Below are 23,958 nucleotides of genomic sequence, written 5' to 3' on the forward strand. Positions count from 1 at the left end.
CACTGCCTCTGCTGCATGTGATGTGATGCCTGGGGTCCTGTGTTATGCTGTGATGATGAAGTGTGCGCAGCACTGACAATGCAGCTGTTTACACATCCTCTGCTCTCACTGCAACACCCAGCCACCAGGTTACGTAATGCTAGTCCATGTGGGTCGTATGCGAGAAAGAAAGGGAGGAGTGTTAGGGCAGCACAAGCTGTAATGATACAATTGGATATATCCTCCACTTTGATACTGATCCCTATACAACTGTGCTTCCTGCCTCCTCTTACACATTGTATATACTTGTCAGGATGTGTAGAGAAGCTGCTGAATCACCCTGTTCCTTAAAATAACCTGGGTAGTCTCTCCATATATCTACCATTTCAGTTGATCTGAATCTTATCTAGATAGAGGCATAATCCCCAAAAAGACCGTTCGGAGGACGGTGGTATACCAATCAGGATTCAGGTGGAAACATTTAGCTGTGGTCTGACAAAACCCCCACACTTCAAAAGCACTTTTGATGTTTCGCCCTTGTTTTTTCAGGCCACTCATGCATCAGTACTTTTGTGAAAAACAGACTCTGAGACAATATTAGAAACGATGCCCGCGGGCGGTTCTTTGAAGCTGAACGCCAAAGCCAGTCGGCCAGTCAGCCCATTGATAGCGTGCTACTCTCCCCACTAGTTTGTATGATGCCGGTCTTCAGTCCAGCTAGTGGGAATACAAAACAGCTTTTTCCTCCAACCCTTGTCAGCACTGATGTTAAATCTTAATATTGCAGCCTGGGCTTCAACAGAGGCCAGTAAAAATCTTGCAGTCATTTGCTCAACAGAGCATGTAACATTTGGCATAAAGCAAGTCAAGCAGCTCATAACGCATTCATTCCAAGTTAATATAACCAAAGTCAAAGAGTATCCCAGTGCCTTTAGTCTTCTGAAGTACTAAGTAAATATTCATGATGGCACGGGTTCATATTCCACATGCTCGCTCATTTCGCACTAGTTTTCTTCAGTGCACTAAAATACTTAAGGAGATATATATCCCATGAAGCCCAGAGCAATAAACTCTTCACTGAATAACGTTGGCCTGGAAGTAACCATAAACCGCAGACGAACGCAGTGCAGCTTTGTTTCATTTTATTTGATTAGATTTTCTTATGCTACATCTTTGCATCATGTCTGAGATTCAGGGGCCGAGCCTTTCCCGGGCATAAACATCGCTGCTACGGTGCCAAGGATATCTGTTGCTCTTAAAATAGCTGCACCAGAAGGCATGAAATTATGCATGTGTTACAGTGGCCATCAGGGATTAACAAAGGTGTTCTATTTTATGCCTCTTCTCCAACAAACGCACAGAGGGAAGTACTTTAACCGCTCCTCCTTGTAATGCATGATAATGAGCCTTGTATTGAAATGTAAGACAAATTATGGTCTATGGAGACAATTACTGCTGCCTAATATTCACGTGATGTCACAGAGCCAGAGCATGCAAGCATGTGGTAGTCATAATATCACATGACCACAGAAACTGTACAAGACACTCAGACTGATATGGTCAAAGTGTTAGCAGCTGGATGTTGCTTTCATCTAGTAAGTCTGTGTGCAGTTTTGACGATTCGTAGTGTTTACACATGCCTTTGGGCAGAGGTTATCAGTCGTCTTATGAACTGTAATTATTATGTAATAATCAGATGCTCAAACTACCTCAACTGGCTCCTTTCGATGTGGAGGAGTGAATTGCCACCTTATCGTGGTGGAGGAGTTTGTGTGTCCCAGTATTTACAGGGGCTATGTTGCCACCTGGTAGGGTCTCCCAAGGCAAAGTGGACCTGGGCAAGGGGCCAGATTAAGAGACTGCTATGAAAGGAATAAAATCAAGGAGCCAGTGTGCCCTACCTGGAATAGAGTTACCAGGGCCCGACCCTGAAGCCAGGTCTGGTGAGGGAGCTCAAGGGAGAGTGTCTGGTGGCTAGGGCTCGGCCTATGGGTCCTGGTTGGGCACTGCCCAAAGAAGTGACATGGGCCCGCCCTCATGTGGGCCCACCACCCACACGAGGCACCACAGTGGTCGGGTGCGATGTATGTGAGGTGGCAGTCAAGGGCGGAGGGATTGAAAAACTATTTCAGTGATCATGAGGATGTACAAATGGTGGGTGGGGAAGCGTGTTGGTTTGAGCAGAGAGTCAAGGAGGACATATGCGCTAGCCTTACTTTTATATGGGAATATAATCAGAATACAACCAGTTTGGAACCAGTTCAGTGCCCTATTGTAAGGCTATGGGTCGTAGATGATTTGTATTAATTGGTGCATGCTGACTCAGAATCATTGGTAATCTGTCTGCTTTCATAAGTTAGATTCAATTATTTGCAAACCTTCACCAGTATTTCTGTCCTGTTACTCCTCTATTGTGACACAGTCAATAACTATAGTAACCTCACTGTGGACAGATTTTGCCACAGTGATACCTTCACAGCCGTGTCAGATTCAACACCTCGCTAGTGTCTTGACACCTAAACTGAGGTCATGTTTATGGAGAATTTGGACCCAAAATGCAGACTCCAGGGCAGGTTTAAATAAACAAAAACAAACCTTTATTTACACGAGGCAGCAAATCCAAAAGGCAGACAAAAACAGGAAACACACAAGGGGGGAAAACACTCAGGCAGACAAACAGAACTCCACGACAGAGAACCAAGGAAAACCTAGGGCTTAAATATAAACGATGTATACAGGGAAAGATAACACAGCTGGAGAAAACAAGACTCAGGTGAACAGAATCAACTAACGAGAAAGAAGGAACGCAAAACCAACACCACACACTCAGGACAAGAGACTATCAAAATAAGACAGGAAACACAAAGAGAAGACTAAACACAGGAAACAGAAACACAGACTAGACACAGTGCACATAGGAGGACAGGAAAACCATGAGAATAACTAACAGTGATAACTACAAATGCCAAATATGAATGAAAACACAACCTAAGCCAAGGTAATATTCAAAACTACAACAAACCAAGTCAAACAGAGAATATCAAACAGAAACTGAGAGTCCAAAACGGAAAATGCTGGGCCAAAACCAAATAAAGGTTGAGTGGGTGTGATCTGTGATCCCATTGCGAGATGGTCTCTAGTGTTGATTCACTTCAATTAGCTGCAATCTCTGATGCAGAAATGTATTCAGTTTATAAGGAAAAGCCTGGTGACTTCCCTGTTAACTTTACAGGAGTTCTCGCTTCCTGCTATTCATTTTTTCTAAACACTTCTTGCTATTCATTCCATTTCCCTCCAACCCTGCTCTTTCATGCCAGTGCAGTTAACTGCACAACAGGGGGCAGCTTATATTCTGGGTACTGCTTAATTATTAATGTGCTTCTTAACACGTAGCCTAATCCGTCTACACAACTTGAAATACTGACACAGGGAGAAATCTGCAATCTTACTTGCAACCTTTGTCATAATATTAGAAGTTGACCCAGTTGCACCAGGTTTTACGGAGAGTGCAGGAACATCTGGATTTATGGTGTTAGGCTGGTAAACTATTCAAACATAAAACACAGTTAGTGAAAGCAGGGTTTCTTTTTCTTCAGGCCCATCCTTTCTATTCTATTCAAGAAAATTATGTAGCACAGTATAAATTCACCACAATGCATAATAATCAAGGAGAGGCTGCTGATTTATTTGCCGCATTCACTTATCTGCACAAAACTTTTGTGTCTTTTTGAAATTGTAATGAAATCAAGGAAGATCAGTATGCAAACATGCTCACCAAGATAATATTGACATGCAGATTTTTGTTTTTGCAGATATAATATTTAGTGTGTTCATGATCTTAATTGAAACTATGGCATTTGCTTATTACACACACACACACACACACACACACACACACACACACACACACACACACACACACACACACACACACACACACACACACACACACACACTCACCCCACCCCCCTATAGAAAACCATCTGACTATCATGAATGTATGTATGCATTCACTCGACACTTTATTAGAGACAACATGCTAGTACCAGGTTGGACCTCCTTTTTGCCATCGTGCTGCCTTGATTCTTTCAAAACTGCTGCAGATTTGTTGGCTGCACAACGGTGATGTGAATCTCCCGTTCCACCACATCCCAGATCTCTATTGCACTGAGATAAGTTGAGTAAAATGAACTCATTGTCATGTTCAAGCCCTCTGGTAATACAAGGATGGGCAGATTTAAACTTTAAAATACAGCTTTTGGAATGACTGCAACAAAACTGTAATAAGCACTATTGTATGTGTAAATATAAATGCATCAATAATTTACTGAGATTGCTGCAATGGTAACCTTTACCTTTCACAAGAACTCAGCTACTCAACTGTCACCTGGTAGCTTTAGTTGTCAAGTGTTTGTACTGAGACAGCAGAAGACATATAGTGGCCTGATCTGTGTGTTGGGGCTTCCAACATAGCCTGCAACAGAGGTAAGGTCAGAGCCTATTGATTTTTAACACTGCTCAACGAGACAGCAGGCTACTCAGTGAAAGACACCACTGTGGAGCCTGTGTAAAGAAACATGTCTGCAGCTCAGTTCCACTAACTGCTACATCCATTTCAAGTAGGTGTACTATTATGAAAAAGCAATGCAAGAAATCTCTATATGATTGCCTTCACGCTTTGATGCTTTCATCGTTTTATCACTCAGAACTGCAATCACCTCGAAGAAGAAAGGCAGCAGAAATGTGGCGCTTCCATTGCAACCTCATGCGTCGCGTGAGCACGGCCTTTGTATGCCCTGCAGTGTAGGTGGGAGGGAAAGTGGGGCACGGGGTCTTTAATGTGCAGGGTGGAATTATATATCCTTTTAATCATACTCCCCCACCCAGCAGCAGTTTAGGATGAGAGTGACAGAGAGCCAACACAAAGCTAATTCTGCCCCTGTCACATCCGATTGTCTCTTACCTCGCAAATGAGCAGCAGTAATGACACTCGCCTGATGGCCCATGCTCGTGCACATTTGCAGGGATAATGTTTGATAGAAATCAATCTGTGATAATATTGTGGATGGGAACACTGAGGTGATTTCCCTCAGATGGGTTTTGTCTAGTGTGAATATTTCAGCTGTGAGGGTGTCGCTTTCAGGTTCTCATTTCATCTTGGAAAGGACGCAGTGTTTTCCAGCATGCTTAACCAATGAGTGCAGAATGCAATTTCATTTTTGCCTTTATGCTATTTACCAGTGCGTGTTGTGGCAGTGAATGGAAGACTTTTACATTAAATTCGTTTAGAATTCTTGATTATACAACACAAAATGCTTTTAATAAATGGAAACTTTGCAATTCAAGTTAAATAAACTGGGTCACTAAAACTATGGCTATGATTAGTCACATGTTGTAGTTCTTTACCAAAGTGCAAAAATCTAATTATTGTGACTCAGTAAATACAGGAATGTTGCCAAAGAAAACTACATTGAATAATATATAACTTGTATAGTTTGATGAGAGATATTTGTGTTCCTCAGGAGGGAATGACATCCATTCTATCCAATCCACAGACTGTATATCAAAGATGGCCATAGCCATGTCACCCATTGGCTGGAGAACTGTGTATTATTTTAAATGTCAGAGAGTGTAGAAACATCTGTTAGGCTGGTAATGTTAGTTGTCAGCTAAAGCTAACAAGTTTGGTTAGCAAGATGCATTCTGTATAATAAACTGTACTGCACAGATAGATGCCATAGAATTTCTGAGACTTTTTCCTGGAGCACAGACTTCTTAAAGTTTCTGTATCACACAGAAAACTTTATTTGTCAAATAATTGCACCAAAATGTCTCCAGAGAGCACCAACCATCACAAACAGGGTCAAGCGAACAGAATTAGCCGAAGTGAAGCCTAGAAGACAGCAATGGGTTACAGATACCTAAAGAAGTCAATCAAAGTCCCTCACTTCAAGCCAAAATTACAAATGGCTGATTTTTAAAAATAAATAAATAAATAAAATACACACCAACAGTAAGTTTATTAAGAAGGGAGTAATTATATGTGGGAAACAAAACCATTCTTGTATCCAGCTGTAAACATGTTAATCTCATCTCTGAATTTGGTATTTCCCATAGAGAGAGTTTGAAAGATGGACTTTGCTTCCAGGTCTGAAAAGTGAAGCCAACATGTCCTGATCCAGATATGTCAGGGCCATGAATTACTCAAAGATTTGCCTTAAGCAAGTTTTATTTTTAATGACCAAGCGGGAAGCTCCAGTGGTTTAAAACAGACTCCTGGTTGTATAGAAGTCTATAGGAAAGTGGACTTCAGTTATTTCACTATGTTACCTCAGTAAACACTTTTCTGATGACTTTATGAGATTTTTCACCAATTTTAAGGTCACACTGCACAAAAAGTCAATTTTACGCATTTTGTTCTTTCTGAGATTCAAATAGAAGCTAATAGAGCAAACAGCTGTATCAGCTGGCTGATTGTATTGGCTGATATTAGCTCTTCGCATTACATTAAAAAGGAGGAGACCAGAAACATCCTTCAAAGATGTTATGAGTGTTGATGTTGCATAGTTTGCCCACCAGGGGGCGATCTGTAACTTCCTGTTGGCAACACACATTTGGAATGGCACAAACACAAAAACCCGCTGATCTGTGCACTGTCAGTCATAGTGTGAATAAATAATCACACATGATAAATGTTAGGGAAATGTGTTTATGTTTTATGTTTCTGAAAGACAAAACACTTTAGGCCAATAAATTAGAATATCAGGTTTTTAAATTACCACATATTGGTATCAGTATCAGTCTTGAAAAAATCCTAAATCGTTGGGATCTATTGGGATCTAACGTCTTGTCATCTAACTTCTTGTCATTAGCCAGTTTGCGTAGGGTTTCACAGTCATACACTCTTTGCTCGTTACTTACAGTTTCAAAACACGATAATGATGATGTCACCATGTCTACATCCACCTACTGCCTCTAGTATTTTTTCATGGGAGTGTACGGGACTGACTTGGGCTCGTAGCCCACCTGAAGTGGCTGTTGGCAGCATTGCAGCTTCATTTGTCAGCCATGGGGGTGGCCGCTTGATCCAGACATATCAGGGCGGTGAACTGCACCAAAATGTACCAGTAATGAGATGATGAGTAAAACAGCAGTAATAAGGTTTATTACATTTTAATTACTTGTGCAAGTGTTAAAAGATCAGTGAATAAATCTAGAGCCCCAAACTTAAACAGGGAACATTAATTAGTCCAACAATGACCTGATATAATGATGCTGAGTAATATCCCTTTTCCCCTAATTTCATATAGCTCCATGAACTTAATGCGTGGATATGGTGAGAGCCACTAACAACACCATGAATTATAAATTTTTTCCGGCGACAGAACATATTATGGGATCAGAGAGGCAATATGAGCAAATCTTCCTTTTTATTCATGCCAGTCCTGTTTAATGAATCACTGGGAGATTGCTCTCACTGTTGCCATTAATCAGAGCTCCTCTGCTGCTGATTGAGGAGGGTAATATGAACAGGAATACCAATGAGTGGAGGAATGTGCACGGGCTGAAAAATGGCAGAATAACTCAGCCATTCAGACAGCCAAGTGCTGTGTGCAGTCTAAACACAACCTTGTCCCATCCTTACCAGGAATGAAGTCTATTACCATTTGACCGTGTTCTCAGATAGGGATTATATCTGCTGCACACCCACTGAGACTGAGACAATTTGTTTTTTGACAGCTATTGGAAAACCGTGTACCACAGTCATATTGGTACTTTGGAAACAGCATGATGCAACATCTAAAACACAAATTTGTTTCATTGATTGAAGAAAACTGGACCAGACTCAGGCACTGGGGAGCTTTGCACTCATAAATTGAATCTATAAATTTGCCTGCATGCAGTTAATGCCCCGAGAATAAGGATAGTTTTTAGAACTCATCTGGGGGTTTGTTTTTCATATTTTGAATCTTCCATTCACGTAATTGTAATTTCCAAGCCTTTACAAGTAACTGTAACTCACATTAGTGACCAAGAAATTTAAAGGAATAATTTCACAGTGCAGAGAGCATGTGACATACAGGTCTGCGGATACGTAACAAGCACCATATTAGGACAGGGTGGCATAAATACTGGAAACCAAGAAATAGTGCTGCACGCCACAGGCAGATAAAGAGTTCGGTTTGGGCGCTGGGGTGACTCTGGTATTGTGCTTCATTGTGAGCAACATATTGTTATAGGGACAGCTATTATTACTGTTATAATATACACAATCAACCCAACATTTGTCTGGTAGAATTTCCTGATTTTCTACGTGGTCCTGAATGTCGCAGTGACTGATTCCTGCCTGCAAACTCCTTCAAAAACCCAAATTCATCGTCTTTAAGCTTCAGTATTTGAGATATAATGAGGTGACTGTGGCTGGATTGGCTGGAAGAAAGGGAAACAGCTGTCCTGGCTCCTTCAAAGCAGTAACAAAATTTTACTTCCATCATCCTAACACATTTTCTTTGTTTTTGGCTTCTTTTTTTTCACCTGTCAGCAGAGCAGACAGATGCAGAAGTTTCATCAATCGTCATGTCTAATTTTTGTCCAAAGAGTGAATGAGAAGCCAGCAATATTACAACTGCCGTATTTGATACAGGCAGCATTAGGCAGCGTTTTGGTTTATTTCAGTTTCATTAGCAAACTGGAACACCGTGATGCAATGTTTGCAAGGCACAGACTTGGATTATTTTTGCATCACACGTTCTCTTAAGCCCGAGGGCACACGTATGCGCATATATTTTCTCAATAACTGTGCTCACATAAACACACACAGATCCCGATGTGGAGATCATGACTTATCACACACAGCGATCCATCATACAGTCACCCACATCTGCTGCCCTTTCCGATTACTCCATCCTCCTTTACCTCCCCTTCTGCCGAATCCTTTTTTCTTTCCCGCTCCTGCAACCATCCGCGTTATCCCCCCATGCCCCGGCCCCCGACTTCCTTTTCTTAGTGCTCTGCAGACTATCCTTCCGTGCCAACCAAAATGAACAGAATTCCTGAGGACATTGGAAGGTAGCCGGGACGCACGTCAGCTGGCACATTTTTACTCTGGTGTGATGTCCTCTGAGCCTCAGATGGCATGTTAACAACCTGGAAAAAAGGACCACAGAGTGGTTTCAATACACCTCGCATGATTGAAACCGAAAAGTGTTTGTTTGTTTTTCTTCACATGTGCACACTGGTTAGAATGCCAGCATTAGACAGCAGGTATGATGTTTCCCCCCACCTTCCTCTGAATGGGTGGAAGCATTGATGGAAAATACCATTGTTGCATTTCAGCGACTATACGGGACAATCAGAGGAGCTCTGTCTGTTTGGGCAGATGCAGTTTGCTGCAGTCTCTGCAGGTTTTTTTTGTTTGTTTTTTTTTAACCTCTTCCACCATTTCCAGAGAAGGATAAATGACAAAACCATGTCAGGCTGGCGATGCAAAGAGGATAATTAGGATTCACGAAACACAGTTTGTCCTCAAAAGCAAATCACATCCCTGGTGCTCAGGGGCTACCAAGGCACAGATCATTTTATATATCAGCACCTAGCAACTGGCAGATGGAGTGAACTTAGTGCAGGCTGCCAAAGCTGATAGGACACTGCAGGACTGCAAAATGAGCTGTGATGATTCCCCTGCTGAGGCCAACAAGGGAGACATACCTCATTAAGATGCAGCGCATCCTTGAATGCCCGGCCACACTTTACAGCAGCAAGTTGCTCTTTTGCAAAATATATTTACAGAGCTATTGAAAACATACCATTTGGAAGCAAATAGCTGCAAAGCAAACACACACCAGCTTGGCAGTAACAAAATGTATTTTATTAGAGCATCAAATACAAGTAAGGCTGTATAGTTTCCAGTTCAGATGAGTAACATTGCACATTGAAGCAGTGGCACACACACAGTATCATAACATGGAAAACAATAAGGCCTTTGTATGAGACGTGTAGGCTATTGTTGCTATTGATTACTGCATGGACATGCTGGCAAAACCACATAGTGAGTCATCGGGAATTCTGTCCATCTCCTTATTAGTATAATACCATAACGCTGCACTGCATGGAGAGGGACAGGCCATTAAAACGGCACCTGTGGTGAGGGCATAAACATGTGTTCCTCATAAATATCCATCCTGAAGACGACTACAAAAAAAAATCCCCACCTCTTTTTCTACATGCAGGTAGACGAATACTCTCATTACAAATCCCCTTCGTGTCTTGAAGGAAAGCAGAGGTGAATGTTGTCCTTTATCTGCTTTGATGTGGCATGTTCGAGGGTCCCTGGAGGCCCTTGGCAGACTCTCGCTGCTGAGACTGCAGGTACTGTATAAACACACCAATCCGCAGCTCAATGTCACCCACCGCCTTCTTAACAGTCTGCTTATTTTTCTCTCATCAATATAGCCTACCCTTTTTTCCATTATTTCGCATCACATTACTAACCCTTATTCGTCCACAGCTTAATTCTGTAAATTACAATTTATTGCATTAACCTGCTGATGTCACCCTGCCTTCTCGTTATTAGAAGAGAAGCTGGATTAGTGCAGAACGAAACTCATTTAGATACTTTAATGCTAAAACAAAGGAGGGGCAGAGAAGATATGAAACAGAGGCAAGAAAATAAAGAGTTAGAGACACTGAGAACAAGAGCCGCGAGAAGAAAGAGAGACAAAAGCGAGGGAGAGACTCCTGGGACGGACCAACAGGGCTGCGGCGAGTGGAGCTTAATTTCCCAACACCATCTGTTACCAGTCCCTGGATTGAAAGCTCCACTTATGTCAAACCTCCCACCACAGAGTCTTTTTCTCGTCTGTCCCCAGTAACTCTTCGCGCTCCACACCTATGTAGCATACTCTATCTTCCTCTACAGGGCAAGATAAGACACTTAAGATGAGATAATCTCAATCTGAAAGCAATTTTCCAGCTCGTGGCAAGGAAAAAGAAAACCATGCCGTGCTGGAAAAATATGCTCAACTTTACCAGCTCACTGCACACTTAATTAGTGGAGTCTTCATATAGGAACTCCTTTCTGTTGTGTCGCGGTCCAAATGATCTCGATAAACTCAGTGTTTAATCTTTGCCGACTGGCACAGATTAAAGGAAAAGCCCATCGGGGCTGCCCGGTATATATAGGGCTTTCTACTGGGAAACAAGAGCCCATGACACAAAATGTGTCAATGGAAGTGGCTCCAAGGTACTGCCCCCCCCTCCCATCCCTTTTTTCCCGGTGGTGTGTACACTGAGGACTCCGGTAGAGAAGTGTCTGACCTACATTTAACAGTGCAAAGGCATGGAAATATGTCAAACTGCAAGGTTGAACAGAATTATATACATTATGTGGAACACAGAGCTTGAGCGTGGTCCCTAACTTGCACATGTTACATCAGATTGGACAAAGTAGTTGCTGCACTTTGGATAATGCTATTTTGGGGGTAGAGGTTGTCATTTTTAGCAGTGCATTAGTGCCTGTCAGATTGCATTTTCCTTGTTGTATGCTATTATTCATTACTTTAAAGTGTGCACTCAATCTGCCACGAGGAGTTTTCCTCTCCTCTTTAGCTTCTTGCAATCATTTCTCCTACAAGAAGAAATTCTAACCACACAAGAAAGCGAGACACTGCCGCAGAAGCATGGAGTGAGGGTAACCCTGAGGACAGAGTATTCCTTGGCATTTTAATCACTTCATTTACAGTCTCTCAGGGTATTCTGATGCAAATTATCTGAAAAGGTCACACTGCAAAGAGGGATATCTATTCTGTTCCAAATGGTATTTATTTATAAACAGGTCCAAACACTGACTAACCTGTGTATTAGTATTATTTAGTCATCACTGACCTTCATATAAAAAAAGGTTTTAGATCGAAAAGAGTTAAAATACCTAATTTGTCAGGTGACCACCCTTTTAGTAGCAGCTTCAGCACATCAAACCAGTTTCATATTTTCAATGAAAGGAGCCCCCATGTGGCCACTCGTGTTATTACAGCAAAAGCTTTCTAATCAAACAAAAGCTGGTGCGCTCACTGGCCACTTAGGTACATCTGCTCAACCGCTTGTTACTTCAGATATCTAATCAGGCAATCAAATGTCAGGGACTCAGTGCACATACACATGATCAAGACGACCTGACGTGATTTGAGTGAGTTATAACTTGTTAACCTGCATGTTTTATGAGAATTGACAGCCTGAAATACAGAAAATTTCCAGTGAGCAAAATGAAAATGCCCAGTCAATCAAAAGAAGTCATTCGGGTTTGAGTTGATAGGAAGGCAAATATAACCCAAATAAACTTTTATTACAAGCAAGGTATGCAGAAGAGCGTCCCAGAACACACAACAAACGGAAGCTGGAAGCAGATTGGCTACAGCAGCAAAGACTGCAGCAGGTCCCCACTCCTGTCAGCTAAGAGGAGGAAACTGAAGCTACAGTTTGCACAGACTCTACAATATTAGCAAAGCAGAGGAGTCTTTATTTCTGCTGTGACACTTGGATGATAGGCCCAGACATTTCAGGTCCCTGAGAACAAACTATGAGTTATTTAAACACCACAGTCTACCTGATTATTGCTGCTGTGTACCGATCTTCTGATGACTACTTCCAGGAGGAAAACACTTTTAGGGTGTGGTGAAATATCTCCAATGAATGTTACCAGCACCTTGTTGAACCTGCATCATGGAGAGTAAGGGCAGATTTCAAGACATAAAGGAGGTCCAACCTGGTACTAGCAAGATGTACAGATATAGATTTTTGCAATGGTCTTGGAGGAACATTGTCTCGCTTCACTGTGTACTGTACCACTGGACATGGTTGAAATGACAATGAAGCCACTTGACTTGATGTACCTAATAAAATGGCTATTGAATCAGATTTACTGACCCTGCATTTAGATTATTTACATTAAAATATAAAACCTTTGCATTATTTAATGAGTTGTACAAGTGAATAATTGAAGAATAAAACAAAACAAACAAAAAAATCACTTGTTGGCTGCTTGACAGTAATGTTACAGCAAAGCCACTGGATGTCACCATCGACACTGCGTGTGTCAATTAACTATGTAAATATGTAACTTGTGTTCATCATATTTACTGCACTCACACTGGAAAACTGGCCCAGAGTCCTTAGTAATGAAATTCACAGATGTCAAAGCTACAAATATCAGCTTTTCCAACAGCTTCTACTCGGCAGCCTACAAAAACACAGCAGGTCATTCAGATCAGAAGGCTGGCTGCCAGCTATCTGACTTTTCACTCCTCGAGTGTTTTACAGAAACACTCAAACACCTGCTGGCTTCTTTCAAAGTCTAGAGTTTAAAAACATATGGTCAATTCAATTCTTTCAAAAACAAATAAACACAAAGACACATTTTTCCAATTTTTTCCAAACTTTATTTGATGACAATATACAAGAACATCTTGAGCACGGAGACCCTCCCTGGCTGTCTGGGATCACTGTGGGGAAGAAAAAAAAAAAATCAATACCACAGCAAATTTAATTTAAACTACAGCAAAAGAAAACCTCACAGGGAGTTTCAGTAAGTTAGAAGAGTGCAAATAAAGACAAATGTTCACAAAAAAAGTTGCATTTTTTGTTGGGACAGTTTAAATTCACACTTGAATGCAGTCTGAGTAAGACATTTTACTTGAAGAACATAATGTCCAGAGTAAAATTCACACATCGACAGGCTTTTAGTTGAGCTTCCTCCCACACAAAACAAGCTAAAACCCACATGCTACACTCTGCTTCTATTAACTACAGATATGCACTATCAAAGCAGTCTGTTCAAATCTAAGACAGAGTGGGAAAAGCCCACTGTAGCAGATAAAGTGGTAGAATGGGCTGGAGTAGTGGGAAAACACATAAGCTGGGAGTTTAAAAACACCATTGCGGGGGGTGAAAAACACTGAAGGAAAACTGCAGGGAAAATAAGGGATGACATGCACGGCAAAGCTCAGGTCTATCAGCGTCTGATGTGCAACACATTAGCACACCATGCTTGTTCTGCTTCTATACCTGCAGACTGACACTTCATTTCTGCAAAAGAAATCCATGGGAAGCAAAATCAAGAACAAAACATGGCACAAAAACGATGTTAACATGTTGAAAATTGAAACGTGGAATAGAAAAGAGCTCTGAATGGACCCGAGAGTTTTGACCAAGGCCAACAGACAGCACCACAGGCATGGCTGGACAGTGTCAATATTTTCCTAGCCAGCTGTGCTGTAGCTATTCCAGATGCAGTGAATTGGGCTAAAACACTGTCCAGCTGGGCTGTGACATTCAGAGATCTATTCTATGTGACTGATGCCAAAGAGGGTACAGAAGTATGCAGGGTTTCAAGAGATTACATAATCATTTAAGCACTACTTTGATTTATTGTTTGGGCGATTTCCTCGCTATGTTAACAGGTTTATAAAACTACAACACTATTAGTTTACAGTAGTACTTGTTAGTACTAGGAGAAGGGATGGGTAGTATTATGTATTAACCGGTGGGGTCAGATCCTTTCATATTGGATGAGTGTACATCCAAAGACAAAAGCACTACAGCTTTAGTGAAAAGATGGATCAGGGGTGGTGCAAAAGCAGGAGTTACTGAACTACTGAATGTAACTCCTGGATTATCTGCACACTGCATTTAAGTCTATTTCTGGAAAGCATTTACCTTCTACAGTTTCCGAAGACAATGAGATATGATTGGAAAGATGACAAAGGAAATTAAAATAGCAGAAGAGTTGTGGAGAAACAAAGATTAGCAGGGTAGAATAAAAGGACAGGTGTGTAATGAAAATCAAGAAATACAGAGATTTCACAGTAGCTTGGATAATGGTCAAGACTATTTCCCCGTGGAAAACTATGAGGTTGGTCAACGAGTGCTCACGATACCTTTTTGCCAGCAGCGCCAACACTGGCCTTCTTGACGCCTCGTACTTTCTTCATTCTGTTCTTGCGTTCCTTGCGCTGTTTCCTGGAGGTCTTCTTTTTCTCATAGAGACCGTGCTGAGGACACAAAGACAAACGCATTTTATTTTACAGACTGTAAAAGAACATGGGAAACCTCGAGACTGTGAGAGGCTTTTAAAAAGACCCGTCAGAGTCAGAGCTATTAACGGTTTATATTTCGTAGTTAGTTTTTCATTTTATTTCATTCTCACTTTTTATTTTTAATAATTTAGTTTAATTTCGTTTCTAGAGTGGATTTTCTTGTTTCATTGTTCTTATTTTTATTAGTTCAAGTGTTAGTTTTTGTCTCTTTAAATACTACTGTATGACAATCACATGTCACAGGCAAAGTTTAGGAAACTCAGTGCAGGCATAAGAACTTTAAAAAAAAAAGACTCAATAGACACATCCTTTTTAATAACAATGTTATCAAACTAAGAAAGGACATTTCCTCTATGTTCAAGGGCTGCTCTGCTAGAGTTCCACCAAAAACTTAAAATCAATCAAATGTAAAACTGTGTTCAGTATCTAGTTTACAGGAGGGCTGAACCAATTCACCGTTAGCACTTCTTTATCAGAGATACTATCATTATTACTAACAGGAACACATTTTCTTCTTTTAAATACAGGCTACTGCAAAAAATGAATTAGTGGTAGTTCAAGGCATCATTAAACTGTATGTCCACCCAATGGCTCTGACCCCACTGTTTTTAATACTCTCTGCTCCACTGCATGGCATACGATGGAGACGTCCTCAGAACTGATTCTGAAAATGCAACAGTGTTTTGCTGCTGTAGATCTTTTTTAGGCAGCATGTGTACTGAAGCTTGACTATCCTTACATGCTGAAAAGGACAGGAAACATCACACACACATAGGGCACAGCAAAACAACTAAGTGGAAGAGGGGGACTAGTGCAACTAGTTGGGGGTACGGAAGTACTTTGCGATGCTTCCTTGAAATACTGGTTGCTATTTTATTTGAGACAGCTTGCCACTGTAAAATCAGCTATGGTCCATGGTATATGGATGGTTAGTCTAATGCAATGTAGCCAACATTATACCTGTACAACGATTAGGAGGCCACTCAACAACCATCCTAATAGTTCAGTGTGTTTTAACAGACTGTTAAAAATGTTTCAATAAATGGTCTGCTACAATCAAATCAGCAAACATCTTGATTTAAATACATGGGAGAACCTTTTTCCTCCTCCACGGTGCCATATTGGGTACAGAGAATTAGGCACTTCTCGTGATATTGGTTTCCTGAATCTCTGGTATCATGACTCAAGCAGGGTCTTCATAGCAAGGTGCTAACTATTTTGACAAACGCGTATCCTGATAAGTCAATAGAAGCCCCATCATTTTCCCTTTCTATATCTCTCCAACATACCGCATGTTTATATGCATCTACATGCAGAATATCAGCCAATATCCCTGTCACATTTTACTCTGTAAAAACATCAAATCTGGTACTAATCTGGCTCTAGTTCAAGATAATAAATACTACGTCCTAATGTCATCAAAACCTCTTCTCGGGTAAAATAATATTCCATAACATTACACTGGAGGTCCAGACTCGTGCAAAATTTGTGAGATGGCTGAGAGAACATACATCTCCTGCTCATATATACCAATTTCAACAGACAGCTCTCTGATTTTTGTATAGCCACTTGTGTTGACTTGACTTGGCAAAGTTATTCAAAACTCACCCTGGCCAGTCTGTGCTTGGGCTCATTCTTCTTGGCATAATCTAGGGAGTCGTACACCATGGCAAAGCCTGTTGTCTTGCCGCCACCAAACTGAGTCCTGAAGCCAAAGACGAAGACGACATCAGGGGTGGTCTTGTACATCTTGGCGAGCTTCTCCCTGATTTCAGTCTTTGGGACTGTGGCCTTGCCGGGATGGAGGACATCGACGACCTACAGAGAGGAAGGGCAGGCGATAAATGTGCTGCTTCAGGACTAGAGCTTAAGCTCGAGATGTGATCAACTATGAACATGAGAGCCCTTACCATTTGCTTCCTCTGAAGCAGTCGGTTCGTCATGAACTTGCGGGTCCTGACTGTTACAGTGTCGTTCTGAAGACGAAAAGAAATTATGCATTAGCAACGAGAAAACTGCTGTACTTGTAAGAGCCTCATAATAGTGAAGATAGAGGCTCACCTGTCTCACCCTACCTAAATACCACTATGTTGATATAACCGTTAAGTCCTCGACTCTCCTAACGTTTACACGGTGTGTTAACTTAGAAATAAAACAACTAATTGCTGTAAAGCCTATTTCTGTCCGTTACTGAAGTGTTCTTGTGGTACTTTAACAAACATGCTAGCCTAACGTGTGGGCCGCCATTAGTGTAATTATGCTAACGTTAGCTGCCATAGGTAGGACTGTAAGCTGCGCTACTTTGTGTTTATTTTCTAAATTAACGTATTATCTAAGCGTGTTAATGTGGCCATGTGGTGCATAGAAAACAATTTACAACGACTGGAAAGACGAGTGTAGCCTCTGGTGTGTGCAATATGCGGATCGACCTCAGTCAGACTAGCATCCTGACGGTATCTCTGAAATTTCTCTAAGATCGTTTCACACTACAACAATATCAACATTTTATTATAAAGCAGCTCTAAAGGATCACTTGGTCTGAGAGAAATGTGTGTTGGTGAACGGATGGCCTCGATGATCGACAGATTTTACTCGCAATTTTCACCACAAGACTCACCATCTTGACGCCGGCCTCGCTCAGGGACGTAGAAAAGGAGGAAGGACCAGCAGGCAACCGGATTAATGCCTGCACAAAATTTAGCGAGCATGTTACTCGTACTGCCTGATGGAAAAGATGATATCGGCGAAATTTTATTTTATTTCGGTTTCTAACAATATTTAATAAATGTGAAAACATTTTAATTACGCTACAAAGAAATAGAGCCTATTATATGATACTTTTAAAGAAAAATCCAGAACTTTCCTCACCATAAAAACATTTGGCGTTTGAGGTAAAAACTGTGGACGTTTGTTTCTGCCACTTAAAAAATTGTTTTTCATCGGAAAAAATACTTTTTTTCCATTTACAAATCAAAATTCTTGTTGCTATACAAAATATCGGGTTATTTTTAAAAAAACAAACAGGTTCTTATCTCAAACGCTTAGATCATTAGCTCAAAATTTTGACTTAATTTACATTTTAGATTCTCGGAGTTTTTAGTAATTTTCGCATTGGTTTGAGTAAGTCAGTCCAACAAAACTTGTTTTCAGTGAAGGAAACAAACTTCCAGAGTAAAATGACATAATGAACAACACTTCTGGCAGTTCTTCAGTTCACTAGACATCAATTCTCATTTTATAGTCATTAATTTTAAGAGATGGACAGAAAACACAACACAGCTAACAACATATTTTTTTTAATACTGTAACATACTGGGCTGAACCTTTTAGGTAGGACCAAATTGCTTTTTGATGAAAACATTTCATTTCCAAACTGCGCTGGAAAAAAGGACACTGTAAGTGCAGGTTTTTGTCAGGGTAACTCCAAACACACACCTCTTTTGGAGCTTCAAGATCCATCCACTTTAACAATGCCCATCCCCCTAAAAAAAAAAAAAAAAAAAAAAAAAAAATAGGGAGATGACTATATAGTTTGAGTAAAATTAGGGAATAGACTAAGTGTAGAGCTCAATTTCCAAACACAGTTTAAAAATTTTTTCTTTTTAAACCAAGTATAGGTCAGATTTGTTTCTATATGTACATACATATGTAGTTATTGAAGAGATTATGAAAGAGCAGTAACAGAGATAGGATTAAGTATTAAGCAGTTTTCCAAACATGTAAAGTGAGTGGTGCAGTGTTGTTGGTGGTAATTCAGTATCCTCCCTCTTGTTTATTATGCACTTTTGAAATAGAGCAATCAATTTACTTATGAACGTAAACACCAACAACACACCAAACACCATTTCTTTTTTTTTAAGAAAGTACGTTACATGCACTATTGTGTTAGATGGTAATAGGTGGTTGGCTAAACAACACTCAATGAATAAAAGACATAGGAAAATGTTTACAAGGGTGATCAGATAAGAAAGATCAACTTCAGCACACCTGTTTGCACGAGTGTGATTCTGCCTCTCCAAGTTGCCAAAACCACACACAAAGAAGAAAAATAAAGCCCCCAAAAAATCTTGTTTTTCCTTTGTTACAGAATTTTATTGATCTTGCAGCAACAGTGTCCACTGGCATTGGAGTCTCATTTAAAATAAACGTCATTTAAAAATCAGAACAAAAGATTACAGTAAAGTTGGTTTCAAATTTGTGTCTCAAAGCATAATATTAAGCCCTCTTTGTGAAACTGAAGTCACTGGAAAGAAATCTGCCGTGTAAATTATAATGCCGTAAAGACTTATCACGAAACATGGCCAGAATTAATAATGGCAAAAAGAAGAAAAAAAATAAAATAATCTGACAGACATCAGAGGTTCCAGTCTTACTGAGAAACAAACTTCATGTTGAGTCATTTACCGAATTCAGAGCTGCTAATTGGACAGAGTACAGTTAGCAGGTATGAATATGATTTGTGGTGTTAAAAAGAAAAAATATTATTTGAACATGAGTGTGCGGTACTCTCACATTGCCAACTTCAATATCCCATATTTACCATTGCACTTCAAAACTTCACAGCTGTTTGAGGATAGAAAAATGGCAAAGAAAATAAAAAGTATTCCTTTTGCTCAATTGCCAAGTACAATGTTACCTGTTCAATGTTGCAGTGAAAAAATAAACATCTGTTGGAAAGTACAAATTGATGACCAGGTATCTAGTTACTGCATTTCATGTAAAGTAAGGCATGGGCAGGCGTGACTCATGAGATGAACAAGGTAATCTAAAATGGGTTAAGGACACTGGGGGACAGATTTGTTGATTACAGCATCCATCAAGCCTGATGCAAACAGTTTGTTCTGGCTGCAATTCAACAGGCTTGACAGTGCCCATATCCAAACAAATTCACTCAGTACTAAGAAACCGTATTAAAAAATAAAATGCATATAAAACATCTGGACTATTTCAAGTTTTCCAAAATCTTGTATCGCACCAAAAACATCAGCAGGATATTAACCGTTTCCATGTTCTTCTAAATGTTTTTATCTGGTTTGGAAAGCTCCCAGCACATGGTGCCAAGTATCCTTCGATTTTATCAAATTATGAATGCAGAGCACCTGCCAACACAAGATCAAAGTGTAGTAAAAAAAAAAAAAAAAAAAAATAATAATTTTTTTGGCAGATGAGAAACATGAAAATAAAAATCACAGCGAGGCCACGGTCGTGATGAAATGAGTGGCTTTATATTGTTACACTGAAATGTAACTAAAATCAAAAGCTTGTTTGTCAGTTGCCAGGTTGAAACCTTACATAAGTGGGAAGTACAATCATTTTTTGATTAAAAACCGCTCAATCGCAGGCTAAAATTCATTTAAAAAAAACAAAAAAAACAACAAACAAACAAAAAAACAAAACAAAACATAAAAGCCAAACAAACAAAAAAACAAAACATATCTTGGAAATTGGAAACTTGTGCACCCTTGTGTTGATAATGAAGAGTGAAGTCTTGGAATAGCATGAAATCTTCACCTAATTGAAAACACAGCATCCCTTTACAAACCATCACTGGAAACTAAAGAGTCCAACTGATAATAATAATAATAATAATAATAGACTGTGGGGCTTTTCAAGTAGTTTCAAAACAATTAAAAAAAAAAAAAAAAAAAAATAATCACTGAAATATCATGCTAACAAGGGTCTTCAAAACCAAAGACTGTGTGGAATTTCATATGTTTCGATTGATTCCGAGGCAAAGACTAAAAAGAAAAAATTTAAAAAATAACCACTTCCTCTCCCAATTAACGTGGATTATTTCCTGTTTTACGTCTCTGCTGGGGGACTCCCGAGAAATTGGACTAATTTGTTTGGGCATTCTGGGAGAAGCTCCCGTGTTGTGAAGTTAATTTGTACTGCAACTGGTAACCATGGAAATCTATTCAAATAAACCGAGTTTCCAGCAATGGCCAAACTGTACCTGTATGATAGACTGAATCCCCATGGTTTACACACATTACATCCAGCAGTGAGACAAAGAGCTAAAGAAGATGGCTGCCATGAGGGCTCACGACATTGGTTTCTACAAGCCAAGCCACTGGCACACGTGTTGCCAGGTTATTTCCTTTTGCTGGTGTGGTTCCAGTCGGTTAGATGTCCATTTCAAACTGAGCATCATCACCTTTAAAGCACAAAGAAAGGGGAACAGGACAAGTAGGTATTGAGATGTGTCTAGAAGAGGCAGATTAATTAATCAATATGTGGAACAGTGGATCTTTTACCAGTTGTAGGCTTCCCATCGTGGTTGTTGGCTTCATTCTTCCGGTTCTCAGTCAGAACATTTAGACTGGTCACGCCAGGGATGACAGGCAGGTGAGCCGGTGGAGTCTGGGCAATGGGAGAATTGCGCCGATCCAGGAGGAACTTGCGGTCGTAGATGATCCGGGTTCCTGAAACGGGAAACATCAAGTTTCTGCTACCTTTCAAAGAGATGGTGAATATGGGTGCAGCTTAATTTGTTTAAAGGCAAAAGCCTGGTCTTCATCCACAGGGGCCAGATTCAACTATATGCAATAACATTAGTGAAGCCAACTTCCTGCACATATTTCCCCATTAGGTTCTGAGTTTCCCTGTACACACTATTGTCTAATAATTTCTGAATAAACGTACTAAAATCTGCAGTCTTGATGGCCATGGTGACATCACAGTATTTGCATTCGTGGCTGACTCAAAATGCAGTTTGACCTTTTTCCTCTTCTCCATAGCAGGCAAACACAGGTGAAACTAATAACATTAACATCAGCTTGTTCACAATAACGGCAGCACAGGTCAAGTTGATTTCATCAGCAGCACCTGTGTGACTGATCAAATCAGCTGAGCTTCTTCAAATTTTAGTTTCACTTCTTCCTCTCAGGCGTTTTCTTCCTGCTCCTAAGAAACCCCATCTATTCATTATTCTAGCCTAAAACTAAATGTGCATTTAGAGTGTAGTTGAGCAGTTTCATTTCACTGTAAACTGACTGTCCTTTTGTGGTTGTAATGCTTAATACAGACATTTCCTGTACAAACCGTTTGCTGATAATGAAAGAAAAACAGTGCTGTGTAATCCTGCGCACTGTTTTTTTTTTGGAGACCTATAATGTAAATGTTCCTCTCTTTGCCTGTATCTGTGCTAAAGTCCATAAATGCAATAAATGTTACAGTCTACACAAAAAGGTCCAGATATATTTTTGTAGTGCATCTTTGAGGTATTTTTGTTCGTTTCCCCAAAAATAATTAACACAATTCAGCAGCTACATACTGAACATAGAATACAGAAACAAAGTATCCAATATTGATAATATTGATATTAGGATCAAACCACCCACTTCTAGAAATGAATGCTTTAACAGAAAGTCTCTATGTAAGTACTATTACTATGCAGAATAAAGCATATCAGTGATGCCAGTCAGGCAGGAAAATTGTGTAAAATTGTCCTTATTGGAAAGGATCCTTTAGTGCGGGCATGTCAAACTCATTTTACATTGTGGGCCTCATTACAGCCCATTTTGATCTGAAATGGACCTGTGAAACTGCCCTTTCAGCAACTGAAAACAGTTCAACTACACATTTAATCTGCATTAAATATGAGAAAAATAAACAAATGCTCATTCTCAACAATACTTCTCTGTTTCTCTGCATGGTAAAGAAATGTTGCTGTAGTAAACGAAATAAATCTGTCAGCACAACTCTTTGGGCTTACATTGTAACAAATAAACGTGGAAATTTACAGAAGGTTCTGGTAGGCCCATACTGTGCTATAATTACAAAACCAAGTTTCTGTTCATTTACAGGACTTGTTTTACTGCAGACCTATTGTCAAAACATTTAATTCATTGTTTATCTGTTACTTAATCAATTGTACGTATACACTGACAAAGTGGAGATCTTTATGTGCAGAAAAAAACCTGTATAAAACTTATTAAAATACATTTAAAAGTCCAAAATTTATGCCCTCTTTCACATTTTCCATCGCCATCCAGTGGGCTGGATTGGAGTCTTTGCCGGGCCAATTCTGGCCCCTGGGCCTTATGTTTGGCAACCCTGCTTGAGTCCTTGTAGAAATCAAGTATTATGAACTGAAGCTAAAACATATGGAAGCTTGTTTCTGCCACTGAAAAACTAAATTTCTTGCGATCCATAAGTCAAAATATCGACTTAATAACTCATTTTGAAGTTAGTAACTTAATAAGTCAAAACTTCGACTTATGCATGAAAAAAAATCCCAGTGGTGAAAACGAGCTTCCACAGAGACACGCCTTTACCTGTAATCTAACGATCATCAGATTTCTGCTCACCACCGCTGGCAAATGTAACAAGTACACCTTTATACACAGTTTCAGGTAACGATGCACTAATGGAATCTCTGCGTTGCCAACGAGCCAATCAGGCAGCAGCTAGAGCGCACGGGGGCGGGGCTAAGCTTTGTTTTTGTTTTCATCTGGATGACAAGGCAGCCTAGGCCAACACTGCCAGGCACAGTTGAAGCTTAGCTGAGACCACAAGCACCACCTCACTCCAAAAGTCCCCTCTTTCCCTACAAATCGACGACAAAGCAGGCGAGCTGCCCTCTCACCTCCAGGAGTGGTAGAGAATAAAGTGCCTCCGGGGGTGGTACAATAGTCATGAGGTAGCTGCGTTGTGTCGTTGATCAACACCGTCTTGGTCGGGATGGCCCTGCTCTCGCTAAGCTGACGACTGGTCGACATTTTTGTTTAGCGCTGATTTGGTGACAAATCCAGCAGCTACAGAAAACTGGGGTGTTTGTTTCCCGACGGACGGTGGAAACCCGGGCCGTTCCCCACTCTCGTATGTCTTCCCTAAAGCTTTCTTGTCTCTCCTTTCGTCCTCCCAGCCGTCAGCACCGTCCCCTCCC

The 23,958-nt window shown here is 40.4% G+C and overlaps 2 protein-coding genes across 2 annotated transcripts; both read right to left on the bottom strand.

The window, feature by feature from the left end:
• Window positions 1-13,396: 13,396 nt before the first annotated feature.
• rps24 (ribosomal protein S24) lies at window positions 13,397-17,731 on the bottom strand. Its single transcript, XM_085369201.1, has 5 exons — window positions 17,686-17,731; window positions 16,979-17,044; window positions 16,677-16,886; window positions 14,910-15,023; window positions 13,397-13,475 (listed from the first exon to the last, which is right to left on the bottom strand). Exons 1-5 carry the CDS (start codon window positions 17,686-17,688, stop codon window positions 13,473-13,475), a joined length of 396 nt encoding a protein of 131 aa, XP_085225327.1. The 5' UTR covers window positions 17,689-17,731; the 3' UTR covers window positions 13,397-13,472.
• A 1,416-nt stretch (window positions 17,732-19,147) lies between these two features.
• On the bottom strand, window positions 19,148-23,958 carry eif4ebp2 (eukaryotic translation initiation factor 4E binding protein 2). The gene is made up of 3 exons (XM_085369202.1): window positions 23,659-23,958; window positions 21,326-21,493; window positions 19,148-21,225 (listed from the first exon to the last, which is right to left on the bottom strand). The coding sequence occupies exons 1-3, from the start codon at window positions 23,789-23,791 to the stop codon at window positions 21,194-21,196; spliced, it is 333 nt and encodes a 110-aa protein (XP_085225328.1). The 5' UTR covers window positions 23,792-23,958; the 3' UTR covers window positions 19,148-21,193.

The sequence above is a fragment of the Diplotaxodon limnothrissa genome, linkage group LG13 (genome assembly GCF_057381915.1).
Source record: "Diplotaxodon limnothrissa isolate DT_005_m linkage group LG13, D_limnothrissa_male_GT1.1, whole genome shotgun sequence".
NCBI lineage: Eukaryota > Metazoa > Chordata > Actinopteri > Cichliformes > Cichlidae > Diplotaxodon > Diplotaxodon limnothrissa.

What these genes read in the sequence shown, in the direction of transcription:
- rps24 (XM_085369201.1), bottom strand. An exon ending in TGCTTCAGAGGAAGCAAATG is followed by an intron (nt 16,887 to 16,978) that starts GTAAGGGCTCTC and finishes TCCTCTCTGTAG; the next exon opens with GTCGTCGATGTCCTCCATCC. An exon ending in CCAAGCACAGACTGGCCAGG is followed by an intron (nt 15,024 to 16,676) that starts GTGAGTTTTGAA and finishes TTGTGTCCTCAG; the next exon opens with CACGGTCTCTATGAGAAAAA.
- eif4ebp2 (XM_085369202.1), bottom strand. Translation starts at nt 23,791, where the DNA reads ATGTCGACCAGTCGTCAGCTTAGCGAGAGCAGGGCCATCCCGACCAAG. An exon ending in ATTCTCTACCACTCCTGGAG is followed by an intron (nt 21,494 to 23,658) that starts GTGAGAGGGCAG and finishes TTCCCGTTTCAG; the next exon opens with GAACCCGGATCATCTACGAC. An exon ending in CGATGGGAAGCCTACAACTG is followed by an intron (nt 21,226 to 21,325) that starts GTAAAAGATCCA and finishes TGTGCTTTAAAG; the next exon opens with GTGATGATGCTCAGTTTGAA.